Source organism: Aspergillus uvarum, assembly GCF_003184745.1.
Source record: "Aspergillus uvarum CBS 121591 unplaced genomic scaffold BO82scaffold_26, whole genome shotgun sequence".
In the NCBI taxonomy this organism is placed as follows: Eukaryota; Fungi; Ascomycota; class Eurotiomycetes; order Eurotiales; family Aspergillaceae; genus Aspergillus; species Aspergillus uvarum.
The window spans coordinates 378,619-397,397 of NW_020291323.1; the positions used below are offsets into that span (position 1 = coordinate 378,619).

Here is an 18,779-nt window from a genome sequence, read left to right on the forward strand (position 1 = left end):
TTTTTTTTTTTTTTTTTCTTCTTTTTTTATATCAGGTTCGTACAAACCAGAGCTGAGGGGGAAGAATATTAGTATAGTTCTTCTTCCATCCCAGCTTTTAATTATTTAGTAGTTAGTTAGGGTTTGGCTGGGACTGCAGCTGCTATTATACAGCTGCTTCTATATTATTAAATACTAAAACTAGTTTCTAGATTGGTTCTGTATAGCTTTTTTATTTAATAAAATACTATAATTGGCTTTTCCGGCCTTTTATTATATATTATTTATTAAAAATTTTTTTAATCTTATATTCTTCTTTACTGTTAATTATTATAGGCAGTAGTTATAAGTCTTTTTTATTTTATAATAATAATATATTATCAGCTATCGGATAAAATAAATTAATATAAAATATAAGATAAATACTTTTTAATATATTAAGTTATACAGTATATAATTTTATTCTTTTTAAAATAATATATTTTATATTTTTCTAATCTAGCTTTTTATTAGAATAATTTATATAGATATTTTATAGGCTTAACTATACCTAGTTGCCTTTTTAGTATAATAAAACAGTTTATTAGGATTAATTAGCCTATTTTTTAGTATTTTATTATATATAGGCTATAGTACTTTAGGCCTAGTTTAAAATATTATATATTTTTTATATAATTATATTTTTTTATTAGATAGGGCTGGAGGCAGCAACCTCCAGATCCATATTTTAAACTATTTTCTAACTGTTTAGATTTAATTTATAATTATAGCTTAGGAAAAATAGTAAGAATTCTATAGCTGTACTTATACAGCTGTTAATTACTAATTCTACTAAAAATAGTAGATTTATTTAGTTTTTTTAGTTGTAGTCTGTATAAGCTTTTAGATATATTTTAATAGTACTATTTATATATTTTATTATTCTATCTATTTAAAAATAATAGGCTGTAGATAACTTTTTAGTAATTTTTAGTAGATTATATACTCTTTTCTATATACAACTTATAAACTGGGTGTCTTAATCTAAGACTATAGTTTTTAAAAAACTATATTATTTAAAAACTATTTTAACTAGGGCCTTAGCTGTAGTTTTAATAGTAATCTTTTTTATTATATAGAATATTACTTTTTTAGTTAGTTTATCTATAACTATGAAAATATTTGTATATAACTTGCTTTTAGATAAGTTAGTAATAAAATCTATTATTAATTTTTACTAAGGTTAATCTAGTATTAGCAGTAGCTTTAGTAATCTGTATTTTAATTCCCTTTATAATTTTATATAACTACAGATATTATAGTTTTAAATATATTTTTATATATTCTAGGATATATTAGACTAGAAGTATGTTCTGCTAAAAAAAAGATAAATCTATTTTCAGCTAGGATATTCTGTAATAAAAAAATTATAATTGCTTTAGATAAGATTTATATAAAGTAGTTTATAATTAGAAACCTACTGTTTTTTTTAAAAGTATATCCAAGCTTCTTCTGTTAAATATTTATTTAAAAAGACTTTTAGTTTTAGCTGGAGTAGAAATTTGTATATTTTTTTTATATAAGCTTTGCTAGTTTTTAATAATCTATATCTACTACTAAAATATATATTTAGCTGTTTTTAGCTTTATTTTTTAACTCTAGCAGTTTTATAATAGTCTGCTGTATTTATTCTAAAAGGTCTTTATCTGGTTCTGTGCTGTATTCTTATAACTATACTAAAGCTGTAGTAAGTAAACTAGTTTTTAATTTTAAATCTTCTTTTAATATTCTGCTAAAGATCTGTATTATATAGAATAATATTTTAGAATCTTATTTATTGGGTATATTCTATTTTTATTATAAAAAAACATCTGCTTGCTTATTCTTTGTTTTTTTTTAATAAACTAGTTTAAAGTTAAATCTGCTTAGGATTAAGCTTTATTATATATTTTTTTTTATAAATTTATATAATTTAAAAAAGTATTCTAAGTTTTTATAGTTAGTAACTACTATAAACTCTAGTATTAAATATAATTTAGTATTCTAAGCTTTTAAATATTATATAACTGCTAGTAGTTTTTTATTATAAATCTTATAGTTATATTTAGCTGGTGTATTTTATTTAAAAAAGTAGGCATAAAAATACAGCTCTTTATTTTTATCTATTTAAAAAAGTATTTTTTTTATATTATAGTCTAAAAAGTCTGTCTCTACTACTATTATATATTTAGAATTAAAAAACAGAGAATAGGTTTAGTTGTAAATTTTTTTTTTAATATTTGGAAGCTGGTCTCGCACTTTTAGGTCTATTAAAAAAACTGATTTTTTTTAGTTAGATTTATAAGTAGTTATACAGTAGCTGAAAATCCAGAGATAAATTTATAATAAAAGTTTATAAATTTTAAAAAGTTTTAAACAGCTTTTACTGATTTAGGGCTTTTTTATAAAATAATTATTTTAATCTTTTTAAAATCTATTTTAATACCTTACCCTGTATGTATAATAAATTTAAAATAGAGAGTTTTCTTTCTCTTAAACTTTTACTTTTTAATATCTAAGAACAAGCCGGCTTTTTTTAATTTCTGTAATACTTTTTATATATATTTATAGTGCTTTTTAATATCCATATCTATATAGATTAACATATTATTAATATAGGCCGAACAGAATTTGTTAAGATATTTATATAGTACCTAGTTAATATACTTTTAAAAGATACTTAGGATATTTGCTAGTCTAAAAAGTATTACTAGCTATTTATATAGCTTATACTATATATAAAAGGCTGTTATCTATTTTTAACCCTTTATAATACAGATTTTATAAAAGGCAGATAAAATATCTAGTTTAGTAAACTATTTTACTTTTCTAATTTGGTTTAGGATTTTATAAATTAGAAAAAGCAGATAGCAGTTTTTTTTTATAATTATATTAAATATTTAGTAATTTATATAGAATCTTAATTTTTTTTCTAGCTTTTATATAAAGAGTACTGGGGCTGCTGCTGAGGAGTAACTAATTTATATAAAGTTTTTTTTTAGTAGTTTAGTTAGTTTAGATTATAGAACTGTTAGTTTTTTTTAGAATATATTATAAAAAGGGCCCTATGAAACTTCTGGCTGTTTTTTTATTTTAGTATATAAGCTTAATTTTATAGTTAATATTCTTTTTTTAATATAGCAGTAGTTTCTCTGCATTCTCTAATTAAAAGAAAGGCAGAAAGTTCTAATAATATTTAAAAAGTATTATATATAGATTAACTGTCTTTTTAGTTTAGAATACTTTTTAAATATTAGTAAGTAAGACTGTAAATACTTTTATACTTTTTTTAAATCTTTTTTACAAATAGTCTCTAAATTCTGTTTTTATAATTAGCTGAAGTTTTAGGTTTATATATTATAAATATAGTAGGTTCCTTAGTTTTATTTTAATTATATATAGAAATAATTATTCTTAGCCTGGTTTTAGAATACTATTATAACAGAACAGCCAGCTTTTCCCTAGGATTAGATTATAATTAAGATTATTAGATATTATATAAAAGTATACTTCTTTCTTAGTATAGGATTTTATATCTATTTTTATTTATATAATAGAGTGGATTAGCATCTTATTACCTAAGATTTTTTATACTAGTTTTAGATTAATACTAATAGTTAACAGGCTATTTACTTTAGCAAATATTTTACTTATAATATTATAAATTAGATATTCTAAGTTAATAAAAGTATAGGTAGTTATAGTAAGATTTAAAATAGCCTTTACTAAAAAAAGATATACAACTATATATTTTTTTTTAAAACTTTTCCATTTTCTTTTAGTTTTGTTCAGTGATTTTTATTTAGATATATAACTTTATATTAAACTTTTTTTTTCTAAGTTAGAGTCTTTGTTTAATAAGGGATACTATTTTTTTTATTACTAAGGGGTGGGTATAGCTGCAGCTATACTTATTAGTTGTATAGCAGGTTTTAAAAAATATTAGTAAATAAAATATTTATTTTATCTATAATAAAGGCAGTAATCTATTTTATATTTTTTTTATATTTTGCTGGGTGTTATTTATTAAGCCTGTTTCTAAAGATTGTTAGTAGTTATATAGAAGTAGTATTTTTTTTACTGTATAGCAGCTATCTAAGTAGGTTTTTACTTTATTAGTTTAGAGCTTGGTTTGTATTGCACTGGTATAATCTTAGTATAGCTTTTTTTAAAAAAAAAAGATACTCTGTTAAAATTATAATTTATATAGTACAGTTAGTTATAATAACCTTTATATATAGGCTTTTAGGAAATTCCAACTAATCTTTTAATAAGCCTTTAGTTTACTATAGTATTTAGTATGGTCTTTTTCTGTTCGTCCGACTAATTATATTCTTTTATTTATAGTAGGGCTTTGTTAAAGTTATTTAAAAATTCTTCCAGTTTTATTTTTTCTTACTTTATTATATTAATCTAGTTTAGGGTTTTTTATTATATATTAGGGTCTCTAAATACTTTATCTATTACTATAAGTATATCCTCTAGTTATACTATTTCTATATTTTAAGATTTAATCTAAAAGAGAATCTGTTGTACTGTACGTCCGTATAGTCTATTATAAATATAAAAAACTTATTTTAGTTTAGTAGAATAGTAATTTCTGTCTATTACAAGCTTTATATATATATTTAGTTTAAATAGTTTATAGTTGCGCTTGTCTTTCCTGTTAAATAGTTTTATATTAGAATATTAAAAGCAGAATCTATAGTTTGGTTTGTATAATTACTGTAAGAAGTTCTCCTCTAATTTATTATGAATAGTAGAAGTTATATTATAACTTTGTAATTTATTTATCTACTTTTTAAAAGCTAGTTTCTATTTTGCTATTTCTGTATAGAGGCTGATTAGCTTTTATAAAAGAAGTTGTATATTATTATTATTAGCTGTAGATACTGCAGTCGGCCGCAGTCCTTTCTAGTCTATTTATTTTATTATTCTAATAATTCTTTTAGTTTTATTTTATTTTATTTATACGCCTAGTCGGGCTCCGTCTAGGGCTTTTTAAGGAGCTATTTCTAATATTATAGGATGGATGGATTATACTAATCAAAATATGCCTTAGAATAAGAAGAAATAGCTGAGAAGCTATTTCACCTGTTCGTACAAAATTCTTTTATATATATACTAAGCTAGTGCTAGTTTAGTACTTAGTATGCAAGGCCTCAGGTGCCAACTGGTGCCTGAAGCCGAGCTCTATAACAGGGCCTTGGTCCCATAACAACAGTAAGAAATATATATAAAAATATATAATTATAGTTTTATTTAGATTGTATATATTATAATACAAATCTCTATATCTAATCTAATTAATCCTTTTGATCCTAATAATCTTAATTACCCTGTTAATCCAATCAACCCTTTTAATACTAACAATCTCAATTACTCTATTAATCTAATTGACCCCTTTGACCCCTTTGACCCTAATGATCCCACACGTACTTAGATAGAGATAGAAACCTAGTCTTTATAATTTCTATACTACTATAATCACCATTCTGGACAGTATAAAGAGTAGTATAATATTATTAGTATATCTAATAACAGATACTACTCTTTTTATACTAGGCTTTATAAAAGTCTTTTGCAAAGTGCAGTACATCTTTTAGGTGGAATATATAGTACAGGTTGATCAGGTAGAGCAGGTAGAGCAGGTAGAGTAGGTAAAGCAGATAGGCTAAAACTAAAGAATATTACTATACTATAATTAAAAATATAATATATTTTGTATATTATCTATATAAGGGGGATATACATATTATATATTAATTTACAGTTATTAATCTATCTATTATATCTAATCTTTCTAACCTGTAGGTATAAACAGTTAAAGTAATAGTTATATCTTAACCTAATCTTAACTGTACGGTTAAAAGTTTTTTATACTTTAACCTGACCGCCAGGTTATGGCCAGGTTAAGGTTAAGGTATAGCAGTCAGGTTAAGCCACTCTAAGCAGATCTAAAGAACTTTAACTCTAATACTATAAAAATAAAAAAACCAGTATTAGAGTGGCTAACAGCCAGGTCAGATCAGGTTAATTAGAATTTTTATACCTAACTGCCAGGTTATAGCTAGGTTAAGAAAAATTTTTTATATCTAACTGTAGTATAACTAAAAATCAGACAGTTAACTATTTTAACTATTTTTAATACTAAATTTTATCTAATATACTTTTTTTAGCTTTAGTATAGTTAAAATATATTTAAATTAATAGATTATTAATCTAATTATTTTAACCATTATTTAAAAGCATATAAAAAAAGCTTTTCAAATTAAATAAAAATAATTAAATAAAGTATTACTATCTTTTTTATCTCTATTTTTAAAAAATAATAAGAAATTTCTAGTAGTGCTAATAAATTTTAGCTTTTTATAAAATTATTACTTTTATAATAGAAAATATATATAAAAATATATAATTACAGTACTATTTAGGCTGTATATAATATAATATATATTTCTATATCTAATCTAATTAATCTTTTTAATTCTAATAATTTTAATTACCCTGCTAATTTAATTAACTTTTTTAATGCTAATAATTTTAATTATTTTATTAATTCTTTTAATTCTTTTAATTCTTTTAATCCTAATAAATAATTTATTAATCTAAATTTATTTAAGGTCCTGTACTATACTATTTACTTGGTTTTTTTAATAAATATGTTTTTTAATAATTATTTAATTTAATATTAGATATAATATTTTTTATAGTGGGTTCTGCAAAAGCCGTTTTTAAATTTAAAAATAAGATTTTTAATCTATTTAATCTAATTAGCTTTAAATATTTAAAATTCTAGACTTTAAATATAATTTTTTATTTATTAGATTTATTAAAATATATAAAATACAGCAGGCGCTTTGGCTGTATACCAAAATATAATAATATATATAAAAATAAAATATACTACTTTTATAAAGTTTTTTACCTTTATTTTTCTGTATCTATTACCCACAGAATAGTTTTAGAATTATAAGTTAAGTACAGTTATTTAGCTTATTTTTAGAAGATACTATTAAATTTTTTTTATTTTTTAGATTTTTATAAACTATAATTATACTTAAACTAAGATAGGCTTTTTAAGCCAGATCTTTTCTTTCCTTCTAAATCTTAAGATTAGAGTGGCTTAACCTGACTGTTATATCTTAACCTTAACCTGGCTATAACCTGGCAGTCAGGTTAAAATATAAAAGAATTTTAACTATATAGTTATAGTTAGATTAAAATATAATTATTACTTTAAGTATTTATATCTATAGATTAGAAAGATTAGATATAAAAAATAGATTAATAACTATAAATTAATTTATAACATATATATTTCTTTATATAAATAATATATAAAGTATAGTATATTTTTAATTATAGTATAGTAATATTTTTTAGTTTTAATTTATTTATTTTATCTGTTTTATCTGCTCTACCTGTTTTATCTACTTTATTTAATTAATTTATTTTATTTAATTAATCTAATTAACCTACTTTATCTAATCAACCTATACTATATATTCTATTTAAAAAATATACTATACTTTATAAAAGACTTTTATACAGACTAGTAAAAAAAAATAGTATTTATTATTAAATATATTAATGATATTATACTATTATTTATACTATTTAGAATAGTAATTATAATAGTATAAAAATATAAAAACCAGGTTTCTATCTCTACCTAAGTATATATAATATTTAAAAACTTAGATAAGACTAGTTTTCCTATTACTAATAATAATCTATTTTTAGAGTTATTTTTAAGATTATTTATATCTTTATTTTTACTAATATAAAAGATAGTAATTATCTTATTCTTTTTTTACTTTTTAAATATAAAAATAATTAAATCTAGATTAGAATTATTAAAAACATTCTAGTATTTTTTATTAATAGTAAAATAATTAATATATATTTAAAGTATAACTGCTTTAATTATATTAGAATAAAAATAATTTTAGTAATAGTAGTAGATATTTTAAAAACTATTAAATAAATATTTAATACTAATACTATAAGTTGCAACTGAGAGAAAATCTTTAGCTATTTAATAAAAAATAAAAAACTAATTACAGCAGAACATTTAGTAAGTAAAAATATTAATATATTTTATAATATTTAAAACAGTATTAATTTTATTAAAAAAATCTCTTTAAATTATATATTTTTTATATTTAGATATATTTTAAGTTTTTTTAATATTTCTACTGCAGATAAGAGTCTTTAGTATTTAAAAATATTATAAAAAACTATATTTAAACTAGATAATAATATAAAGCTAGATAATAGTATATTAATTACTAGATTCTAACTATAATAAAAATAAAAAAATCTTTTTAAAAATAGTTTAATATTTATTATACTAGTTAATATTATTATTAAAATATATATTTTTTTTAAACTTTTTAAACTTTAATATTAGATTTAGAATAGTTATAATTATATATATATAGCCTTTTATTTAGTAAATATAATAGTAGTATTTTTAAAGCTTTTAATATATATTCTATAAGTTTTTAAAAATCTTTTTTTAACGCACCTGCTTTTTTACTAGTTAATTAGTTAAATAATCTAAATAATTAAAAAGATTATTATAAATATTATAAATCTTATAAAAAGTAGGCCTACTGTTTTTAGATAAATAGAATATAAAAAGAAAAGTATAGAAACTTAAAAAAATACTTCATCTATTTTTACTTAATTATAATAAAATAAAAATAATTAATATTACTATACTTACAGTACTAAATGAAATTTTTAATTATTTAATAAAAATTAAATATTTAATATGTTATAAGATAGGTTAAGTTTCAGCAGATTTTACAGTTTAGAAAAAAATAGTAAACTAATTTAAATTTAAATTATTAGATAAGCTGAAACTTTTTACAGTATTAAAAGCTTATATTTATAAATTATATAATCTTTTAAATCTATAAGTAAGAATTAGTATAATAAGCTATTACTAAAAAAAAGCTTTAAAAGCTGTTTATAAAAAACTAATATAAATAGTTTTTAATATAAATGGTAGAGGCTGTTTATATTAGTCTTTTAATAAATAGCTTTTAGAATATATCTTTTTAAACATTTTTAAAATATTAATAAAGCTTTTAAAACTATTATTATAATTTTTTTATATATATTTAACAGTACTGTTCAAGGCCTTAATCTAAAGTTTTTATAAAAAATATTAACTACAAGCTAAACTATATAAATAAAACAAAGTATATAATACTAGCTCTAAATAATCTTTAAAAAATAAGAGTTAATTAAAATATTATAAAGCTGGATACTCTAACTAAGCTAGGCTTAGAGTTTAAATAAAATTATACTAAGTATTAAACTATTATTATTAATATTATTAGTTGTTATATTTAATAACTAATAGGCCAGATTATATTTATATAAAACTAATAAAATAATTACAGCTAGATTTTTATTAGTATAAAATCTAAATACTAGTTAGAAGTCTAGTAGAACTTTATAGTAATTTATATTTTTTATTAAAAAATATTTAATTAAAGTAAAAAATATTTTTTAATCTATACTTAATTAAAAGGATTTAGTTTTTAGTAGAAAAATATAGCAGTAAAATTAATTATCTATTTAAATTAAATATACTTCATAGTTTGGAATAGTAAGTAATAAGTAATTATAAAGTATAAAACTTAATTTTAAAAATTCTGTTTATTGTAGGCTGTAGAGGCCTAGAAAAAATAATAATTAAAAAAATCTATTTTTAAAAAATAAAAAATAAGTATATACCTGTAATAGTCCTTTACTTAGTATTTAACTAATTATTTATTTAAATATAACTAATAGTGTTTTTTTATAACCTTTATAAAAATAGTAGCTTATAAAACTAGTTTTTAAGTTTTTAATTTTTAAATATTATAAAATATAAAGATACCAGTTTTTAAACTTACATATAGACTTTAAAAGAATTATCTTCTACTCCTAATTCTAAAAAATAGGGATTTTTGTAAAGAAAAATTGGATATAAAATAATCTTCTGATTCTTTATAATATATATAATCTTAAAATTTAAAAAGAAAGAAAAGATCTAGTTTAAAAAGCTTATTTTAGTTTAAGTATTATTATAGTTTGTAAAGATCTAAAAAACAAAAGAAAAAGACTTCATAATATTTTTTAAAAATAGGCTAAATAACTATAATTAATTTATAATTCTAAGACTACTCTGTAAGTAATAGATATAGAAAAATAAAAGCAGAAAAATTTATAAAAACAGTTTGTTTTATTTTAAGATATATTTTTATATAAATATAATTTATTATATTTTAATATACAGCTAGAGTGGCTAACAGCCAGGTTAGGTTAGATTAATCAGAATTTTTATACCTAACTGCCAGGTTATAGCCAGATTAAAGAAATTTTTATACCTAACTGTAGTATAGCTAAAAATTAAATAGTTATATATTTTAACTATTTTTAGTATTAAGCTTTATCTACTATACCCCCTTTAGCTTTAGTACAATCAAGATATATTTAGATTAATAAATCATTAATCTAACTATTTTAACTATTGTCTAAAAGTATATAAAAAAAGCTTTTTAAATTAAATAAAAATAACTAAAATATTACTGTCTTCTTTATCTCTATATTTAAAAAATAATAAAAAGTTTTTAGTAGTGCTAATAAATTCCAGCTTTCTATAAAATTATTACTTTTACAGTAAAAAATATATATAAAAAATATATAATTACAGTACTATTTAGGCTGTATATAATATAATATAATTTTTTATATCTGATTTAATTAATTCTTTTAATTTCAATAATTTTAATTACTCTGCTAATTTAATTAATTTTTTAATACTAATAATTTTAATTATTTTATTAATTTAATTAATCCTTTTAATTTTTTTAATTCTAATAATTCTAAATACCCTATTAATCTAAACCTATTTAAAATCCGGTGCTATACTATTTACTTACTTTTTCTTAGTAAATATACTTTTTAATAACTATTTAGTTTAATATTAGATATTATATTTTTTATAGTAGGTTCTATAAAAGCCTTTTCTAAATATAAAAATAAGATTTTTAATTTATTCAATCTAGTTGGCCCTAAGTATTTATAATTTTCAGCTTTAAATATAATTATTTATTTATTAGATCTACCAAAATATATAAAATGCAGCGGGCACTTTGGCTGTATATTAAAATATAATAAATTATATTTATATAAAAATATATTTTAAAATAAAATAAACTATTTTTTTAAAGTTCTCTATTTTTATAAAGTTTTCTATTTGTATTTTTTTATATATGTTACTTACAGAATAGTTTTAGAATTATAAATTAATTACAGTTACTTAGCTTATTTTTAAAAAATATTATTAATTTCTTTTTAGTTTTTTAGATTTTTATAAACTATAATAATATTCAAACTAAATAAGCTTTTTAAACTAGATCTTTTCTTTTTTTTAAATCTTAAGATTACATGTATTATAAAAAATTAAAAGATTATTCTATATTTAACTTTTTAAAAAAGGATTTTTATTTTTTAAATTAGTAGTAGAAGATTATTTTTTAAAGCCTATATATAAGCTTAACAACTACTATTTTACTTTAGTTAAAAGAAGTTATAAATAATATAAAACAGCTTTTAAAAAAATATATTATTTTCTAATAAAATCTTTTATATCTATTATACTATATATCTTTATATCTTATAATTAGAGTGGCTTAACCTGCCTGTTATATCTTAACCTTAACCTGGCCATAATCCGGTGGTTAGATTAAAATATAAAATTAGATTAACTGTTAGGTAGAACAGTTAACTCCAGTTAACTATTATACCTATAATAGTTTTAAAAAAACTAATTAAAATAAAAATTAGAAAGAATTAGATAGAAATAGATTAAAATCAGATTAAAATTAGGTAGTAGTATTTTATTTTTTTTACTGCTTTTTAAAATAGGCTTAGTTACTAAGAAATTGGTCCTGCCGGTTAACTGTAGGTTAAGCTGGTTAGGAATATCTATATTTTTATATCTAACCATGACCTGCAGTCAGGAATAAGAATCTTAATTAACCTGGCCTGACCTGGCTGTTAGCCACTCTAGTATTAGCTATATAACAGTTAAGCAAAGTAGTTATAGAACCACCTAAAATAGTAGTAGTCCTATAAAGTTAAATAAATTAGTAATAATATCTTAAGATATAATACTACCACCTTGGCTACTGCAATAAGGCATTTGCTTACTACACTATTTCACCCTTTAGCCCTTATATTATACATATATGTTCAGTTTTAAAACGAATACATATATATATTACTTTTGTTTATTCTAAATATGCTTTTTAGAGGTCTAGTTTCAACCTGTTTTTAACCAAAGTCCACGCTAGTACTAGACGAAGATTAGTTATGATATTTATAATTCTTATATAGAAAAGAGCTATAAGGGCTTATAACCTGTCATAGTATGTATATATATTTAGATGTATACAGCTGTATGGAATATATGGCTTCCTGTAAGAAGGGAGGAAGCCCGAAGTCATGCGAACAGAGACATCTCTTACACTATGTTATTGCACGAACAGGAAAGAAACAATGTCACCTCATGGGGAGAGGGTACAGAGGAATGGGATAGCAATAACTACAAGACTCCCAGCATCCCCTCTCCAGGCAGTCAACCACCCTAGTAGTCCGTCTTGCTATTCGCATCTCTCTCCAAGCCGAGCACCTCGGCGATCTCCCTCATGTCACTCATCCAGATGCCTGGCGTATCTTTGGGGAATTGGGAGCGGAAGCCAAGCATCTTCTGCGCGCGGGGACTCATCTCGCGAACCTTGTCCAACGGCACCAGCAAGGTGTGAGCTTCTTCGGGTGTGAGGTAAGAAGCTTGGATACTCATGGCCACCCCGCGCCGACGTTCATCCCGGGTGCGGTTGGCGCCTCCGCCGTGAATGTTCCGTCCACTGAACAACGCGACGTCGCCAGCGTTCATCTCCACGGGGAGAGTCCCATGAGGAGCTTCAATCTCCAGGCCGTCGGTGCGGGTCGCATCCTTCGGCCACTTGTGACTCCCTGGAATCATCCGCGTGGCGCCATTCTCGTCAGTGAACCGGGTGAGTGCGATGAAGAAGTTAACACCGGCCTCGATACCCCCGGGGCCGACGGTGCGGAAGACGGGATGTTGCTCTTCGTCGCGGTGCAGTGGCTGCGCCTTGTTCCCCGGGCCAATATCAATCACCAGGGCGGTGTTCAGCCAGTAATCCCCAGAGTCCTTGGCGAAGATTGCCGTGCAGATATCATGCAGCAGGTCATTGTCAAGCGTCTGCGTGCGGAAGACCCTACTGTGGGTGGACATGTTTGACATCCGCTTGGTGTTAGAGCCGTGGTAGCGCGCGATTTCGGGGTCTTTGAGAGAGGGCCCATTTTTGACCTTCTCGAGCGGCGGAGTCAGGTCATCGTTGAGCTCGTTCACCTGCTCCGGGGTGAAGAAACCCTCGATGACTACGACGCCGTCGTCTTTGAAGGCCCCTAGGATGGGTCCTAGGCCCGCAGAAGCAGCCACTCGTTTCACGGGCGTGAGGGGAGGGAAATGGAAAGACATGGTCTCGGTGGTAAGGTAAGGCTGAATAAGTGACGAGGCCTTTGGGTTTTCGCGTTTGGTTGGTTGGCAGATATCCTGGTTGACGGATCGAGGCCCGGAGGGTCGTGGAGTATTTATGTTGATGGTGGAACATATTGTGCCGACTACGCCAGTGCTTTTGAAATTTGTTTTTCTTTGACAGCATCTTGCTCTTTTTTTTCTTCTTCTTTTTCTTTGCGGGAGGGGGGATCGACCTGAACAAGGAAGGAGCAGACGAGTTACATCCTAGCTGCAGGGATAGAGAGCGGGTGAGATCCGATGGAATCGGAGAGGGGCAGATAACTACTAGTCTTGACAGGCTTCGGTATTCCCCGCAGTTATCGCTCTCTGATCATTACGGCAGTTACAGACGAGGTGCTCGGTACATTCTAACTCCTTCCTGTTTAGTCTCATCCTTTCAGTTATCAGAGAGCCGTTCTTATCGCCCTGGAATCCCGTCCTCCCGAGCCCTACTCCTGCTTGATCACCCCCTCATCCCCCGTCTTGTACCACTCATCGATCTATTCTATAGCCTTGCCCCTTTCTCACACCCATCGATCTCCCCGATTATTTATTTCCTCTCTCGACAAGCTACCAGCAGACCCTGCAATGGTTGTTGTATTCCCCCCCCTGGGAGCATACAGTAGGATCATCCACGCTCTCTTTCACGCAACACGATGGAATCTATCCAGCTGAGTCCAGGCCCCCCGGACACGCCCGGCGAACAGAAAAAGTCCGCTAGGGAAATGGTACCGCCCAAGTCGGACGTGCAAGAAGGTCAGTTGGTCAGCTTTGCTGATTCCGGTCTCAAACGAGAGCTGTCCGAGCGGCAGATATCCATGCTCTCCCTGGCCAGCATCATCGGAGGACCGGCTTTCTACCTGATCGGATATGTGATCCATCTCTCTGGTCCTATTGGAACCTTGCTGGCCTTCTGCCTCGTTGGTATGTTGTGGTTCATAACCCGTTGGGAGAAGCCAAGGAAAAGAAACTCCAGTCCACGATCAGCTACTGACCCCTGGTCCAGGGTTCATTGTTTGGGCTCTAATGCAAAGCCTCGGCGAGGTGACAACCATGTTCCCGATTGCAGGAGGCTTCATTGAGGTACGTACAACCACCCAGCCCGGTACCGTGGCATACAGTGCTGATGCAGGTCCCTCAGCATGCGACGCGCTTTGTCGATCCGTCATTTGGCTTCGCCCTGGCTTGGATCTATTATCTGATGTGGTGCGTCTTGCTGGCGACCGGTGAGAGCCCTGCTTCCCTTGACGCTCAGGATAGTGCAACCACCACACAGGCGCTGATTGATCAATCCAGAGTGGAGTGGGGCGATCCTCGTCCTCAACTACTGGATAACCCCGGAGCAGATGCCCATCTGGGGCTGGTGCCTGGTCTTTTTCGGCTTTTTCACGGTGTTGACCAACTGTGGGGTCGTGGTCTACGGTGAAATCGAGTATTGGCTTGGGTGGGCCAAGCTCTTCGCTATCTTTGCCTGCTTTTTCGTTTCGTTCCTCGTCAACGTGGGTGCCTTTGGTAACGGATACGTTGGGTTTCGATACTGGACGCCGCCGAACGGTATGTTCAGGGTGGCCACCGAAATGACTGCAATCCGATCACTAACGAGCGGGCAGGACCTTTCCAAGGGGGGATAGGCGGATTCGCACAGAGCTTGGTCACAGGAGCCGCGTTCTATGTGGGCACCGAGATCCTCTCCCTCGCCGCCGCAGAAACGCAGCAGCCCCAGCGGGCGATCCCCCGAGTACGGACCTTTCCCAACCGCGCACCTAGCGTGGCAATTGCGCCGGGTTGAGCGACGGAATCAATGCATACTGACTGGCTTCATGGAGTAGGGCACTCGAAGTGTTGTGATCCGCATCTGTGTCGTCTTCATTGGCCTGGCATTCTGGCAGTCGATCATCTGCCCTGCCACATCTCCCCAGCTCCTGCAGGCCGATTCCACTGTGGGCACATCCCCTTTCACTATCGCCTTCACGCAGGTCGGCTGGGTGTCGTCGGGAGACTTCATCAATGCCCTGTGTACCATGGCCTTCATTTCAGGGGTCAACGGCGCTGTCTATGTGCAGTCGCGCGTTCTGTACTCCATGGCGTTGACTGGACGTGCTCCAAGAGTCTTTGCGCGGTTGTCTAAAGCGAAAGGTAGGTCGTGTGCAGCGTGGATTGCGCTGAGGGCCTTCTGCTAATCATGATGTGCAGTGCCGTATGTGGCGATTGTGGCGGCCAACATGTGGGGTTTCCTGACACTCTTAAATCTGGGAGGCTCGGCCGGGGCCATCTATTCCTACATTGTGACGGTGGCCGGGTCCTGTGCGTATATCACCTGGGCCTGCATTGTGTTCACTCACTTGCGCGTTCGCGGCGGTCTGGTTCGACAAGGAATCGACCTCGACACGATCCCATTCCGGGCTGCGGGCAGCATCTGGATCTATCGCTGCAATTTTGTCCTAGTGATCTTTCTCCTCCTGATTTCCGGCTACACAACCCTGGTACCCTTTGACCGAGCGGGGTTTGTCTCGTCTTACATATCCATACCGACCTTTTTCATTTGTTACTTGGGGCACAAGCTTTATCACCGATCCCAGTGGTAATTTACCCGAGAGCCCCCCCTTCCTTCCATCCTCTAACTATTCGCCTTGCTCACCCTGGCTAGGATTCCTCGGGAGGATATTGATCTGTCCATGCGATTGCCTCGCCTAGACGAGGAGGGGGAGCCTTCGTTGTGGAGAAACAAATTCCGCCGATTGCTTCCGTGGTAAGACCGTCTCTTCTGTTCGGTGTAACTGATCGGTTATGGTATTCTATGGTATTCACGATTAGTCTCTGGTATTCACTATTAGTCTCTGGTATTCTCTCGTATTCTCTATTAGTCTCAGGTATTCTCTGGTATTCTTTGGTATTCTCTGGTATGCTCTGGGCTGAATGTCGCCGGCGTTGAACCGCGCCAAGTTAGGGGAGAGGTGCACGTGCGGTATCGGACCCATCGAGTCATTTGTTTTCCTACCCGACAATCAACAATCAATACCTGCCTGTACGCGGGGCCTTCCTGCCGCCCAGCCAATGACGACCTTGGTAACCTTGATAATGTGCCATGAATCGCTTACTTACCCCACAGTGGCCGATTCTTATCACTGCCCGAGGATCTACTCGATTCTACTGCGGACTTGAACTGCAACGCCGAACCCCCCTTGCTCCCCGCACCACCGATTTGAGGTCTTCTTTTCTCTCCCGCCCAATGCACACTATTTTCATTCTCTCCCTTCCCAGCATCGACACCTGAATGTAATAAACTGCTGCGACGGCACAGTGAGAAAACAGTCACAATCCGCGACCCAGACGAGGCGATGCCGTTAAACCGTCATGCGACTACCCCAAAGTCATACTCTGGATGTTGGACCTGTCGTAAACGCCATGTCCGATGCGACGAGCGCCAGCCGGCCTGTGCCCGCTGCGAGCGCGCAGTTCTGTCGTGCGAAGGATATGCCATGGCGCTGAACTGGGTGGATTATGGGGATAATCGGGACCCTAAGCAGGTCGCGGGGCCATCCGGACGGCGTATGCGTCGGTGGTGCGCACCCGCCCCAGGCCGCCGCAGCTGGCCCACCCTCAACTCGAATCGGATCCAGGATGAGCTGGAAGATCGCGTGAGCTTACATGGAGAGGCCCGACAGGGGCCGTTTTCAGTGTTCGTAGTGGAGATGGCGGAAGGGGGGAGCAGATGTAGCGAGGGGTTGCGGCTGCAGTATCTCCGCCGGCCGCCAGGACAGTTGCATGACTGCATTGAGCCTCTCCGCGAGAGACGGCTCTTAAATCACTGGCGCCTCCACCTCAGTGCTGCTCTCATGCCTATTCCGGCGGGCAACAACGTGCTAGTCTCCGTGTTCCTGCCCATGGCCCTCCACGGGTTCCTCCAGCCCCGTGCCATGACCAGAGGCTGCATGGCCCTCTTCCACGCCATCTGTGCACTCTCAGCCTCGAATCTCGCCGCCCTCAGGGGCAACGACCCGGAACTGCTGGGCTCAGCTGCCACGCATCGACTGCACAGTTTTACCCATCTTCGTCTCCAACTTTCAGCCCTGCAGGCGGGCGAGGACAGCGACGTGGTCGCCCTCCTGGCAACGATCATCCTTTACCTGACTGAAAGCGCCACCGAGGGCATCGCTCATGTCTGGCGACAACACATTCATGGGGGCCTCAGTCTGCTCAAGGCGGTGCGGTCCGAACTGTGGTGCGTCTCGACCTCCGCGGCCATGGTGCTAGAATTGTTCCAGTTTCTACATACGGTGGCTACATATCAGCAATGCCAATGCCATCCCCCCACCAAGTATCCAGCTCCGCTGTGGGGTTCTTCCGGCGACGACAGTGCCTGGGAGATCGCCTACATCCAGCCCGCCCTGGGGGGCCTCCCTTACCCCCTGCTCATGGCACTGCATCGCATTCAGGCACTACCGCCCGCGCTCGACTTGTCGCCCGCCCACTTGGACTGCATGGAGCTCGAGCTTTATCAATTGGCCCCGCCTCCTGGCGTCCCGACGCATGGACTGCAATCAATCCACTGCCACATCTTTTATTTTTCCCTCTTGATTTTCTTCAAGCGGCGAACCGGCCGAGGCGCATCGGGCGCATTGGAGGAACTGGCTCACGAGGGCTGGGAGCATGTGCGGCGGCTTGATGCGTTCGGAAACCAGGGTAGCCCCGTGACCTGGCCCATCATCGTAATTGCGTGCGAGATTCAAATTCAGGAGCTCCGAGAGCAGGTTCTGCACTGGTTGACACTCCGAGCTCGCTCTGGATTTGCGGTTTACCGTCGTGCCCGGGATCTGTTGCTCCGGGTCTGGAGTCGTGTGGAACCCTCTTTCGCGGACAGTTACTGGGCGACTTTACTGCACACGATTCCGGAGTTCGATATCTATTGGGGTTGAGGGGTTTGGCTTGCTCTGACTCATGCGCTCGCTCGAAGTCTAGATGATGTAATGTAATGTTAAATAACTGGTACGTGGCCGGAAAGCTTGCATGAGGCAGTCTTGTTAAGGCGGAGAACCGAGAGTCCACCTGTCTGACGCTCGGTGCCGAAGATCGGCCAACGTTATCTATCCTCGGCTTTGTAGCTATCCACCGCAGGTTTATTAATAACCAACCCCTGCATGTTATCTCCAGTTCGGCATACGTTCATTTC

At 31.9% G+C, this 18,779-nt stretch overlaps 3 protein-coding genes across 3 annotated transcripts; 2 read left to right on the forward strand and 1 right to left on the reverse strand.

Moving 5' to 3' along the window:
• Window positions 1-12,631: 12,631 nt before the first annotated feature.
• On the reverse strand, window positions 12,632-13,570 carry BO82DRAFT_414836 (monooxygenase sphC; the record flags this gene model as incomplete). The annotated part of the gene is made up of 1 exon (XM_025639937.1): window positions 12,632-13,570. One exon carries the CDS (start codon window positions 13,568-13,570, stop codon window positions 12,653-12,655), a length of 918 nt encoding a protein of 305 aa, XP_025492107.1. The 3' UTR covers window positions 12,632-12,652.
• A 764-nt stretch (window positions 13,571-14,334) lies between these two features.
• On the forward strand, window positions 14,335-16,194 carry BO82DRAFT_283263 (AAT family amino acid transporter, variant; the record flags this gene model as incomplete). Its single annotated transcript, XM_025631404.1, has 7 exons — window positions 14,335-14,533; window positions 14,616-14,692; window positions 14,751-14,835; window positions 14,906-15,163; window positions 15,220-15,347; window positions 15,439-15,745; window positions 15,803-16,194. The coding sequence occupies 7 exons, from the start codon at window positions 14,335-14,337 to the stop codon at window positions 16,192-16,194; spliced, it is 1,446 nt and encodes a 481-aa protein (XP_025492108.1).
• A 753-nt stretch (window positions 16,195-16,947) lies between these two features.
• On the forward strand, window positions 16,948-18,741 carry BO82DRAFT_335371 (Zn(II)2Cys6 transcription factor; the record flags this gene model as incomplete). Its single annotated transcript, XM_025633302.1, has 1 exon — window positions 16,948-18,741. The coding sequence occupies one exon, from the start codon at window positions 16,948-16,950 to the stop codon at window positions 18,523-18,525; it is 1,578 nt and encodes a 525-aa protein (XP_025492109.1). The 3' UTR covers window positions 18,526-18,741.
• Between the last annotated feature and the right edge of the window lie 38 nt (window positions 18,742-18,779).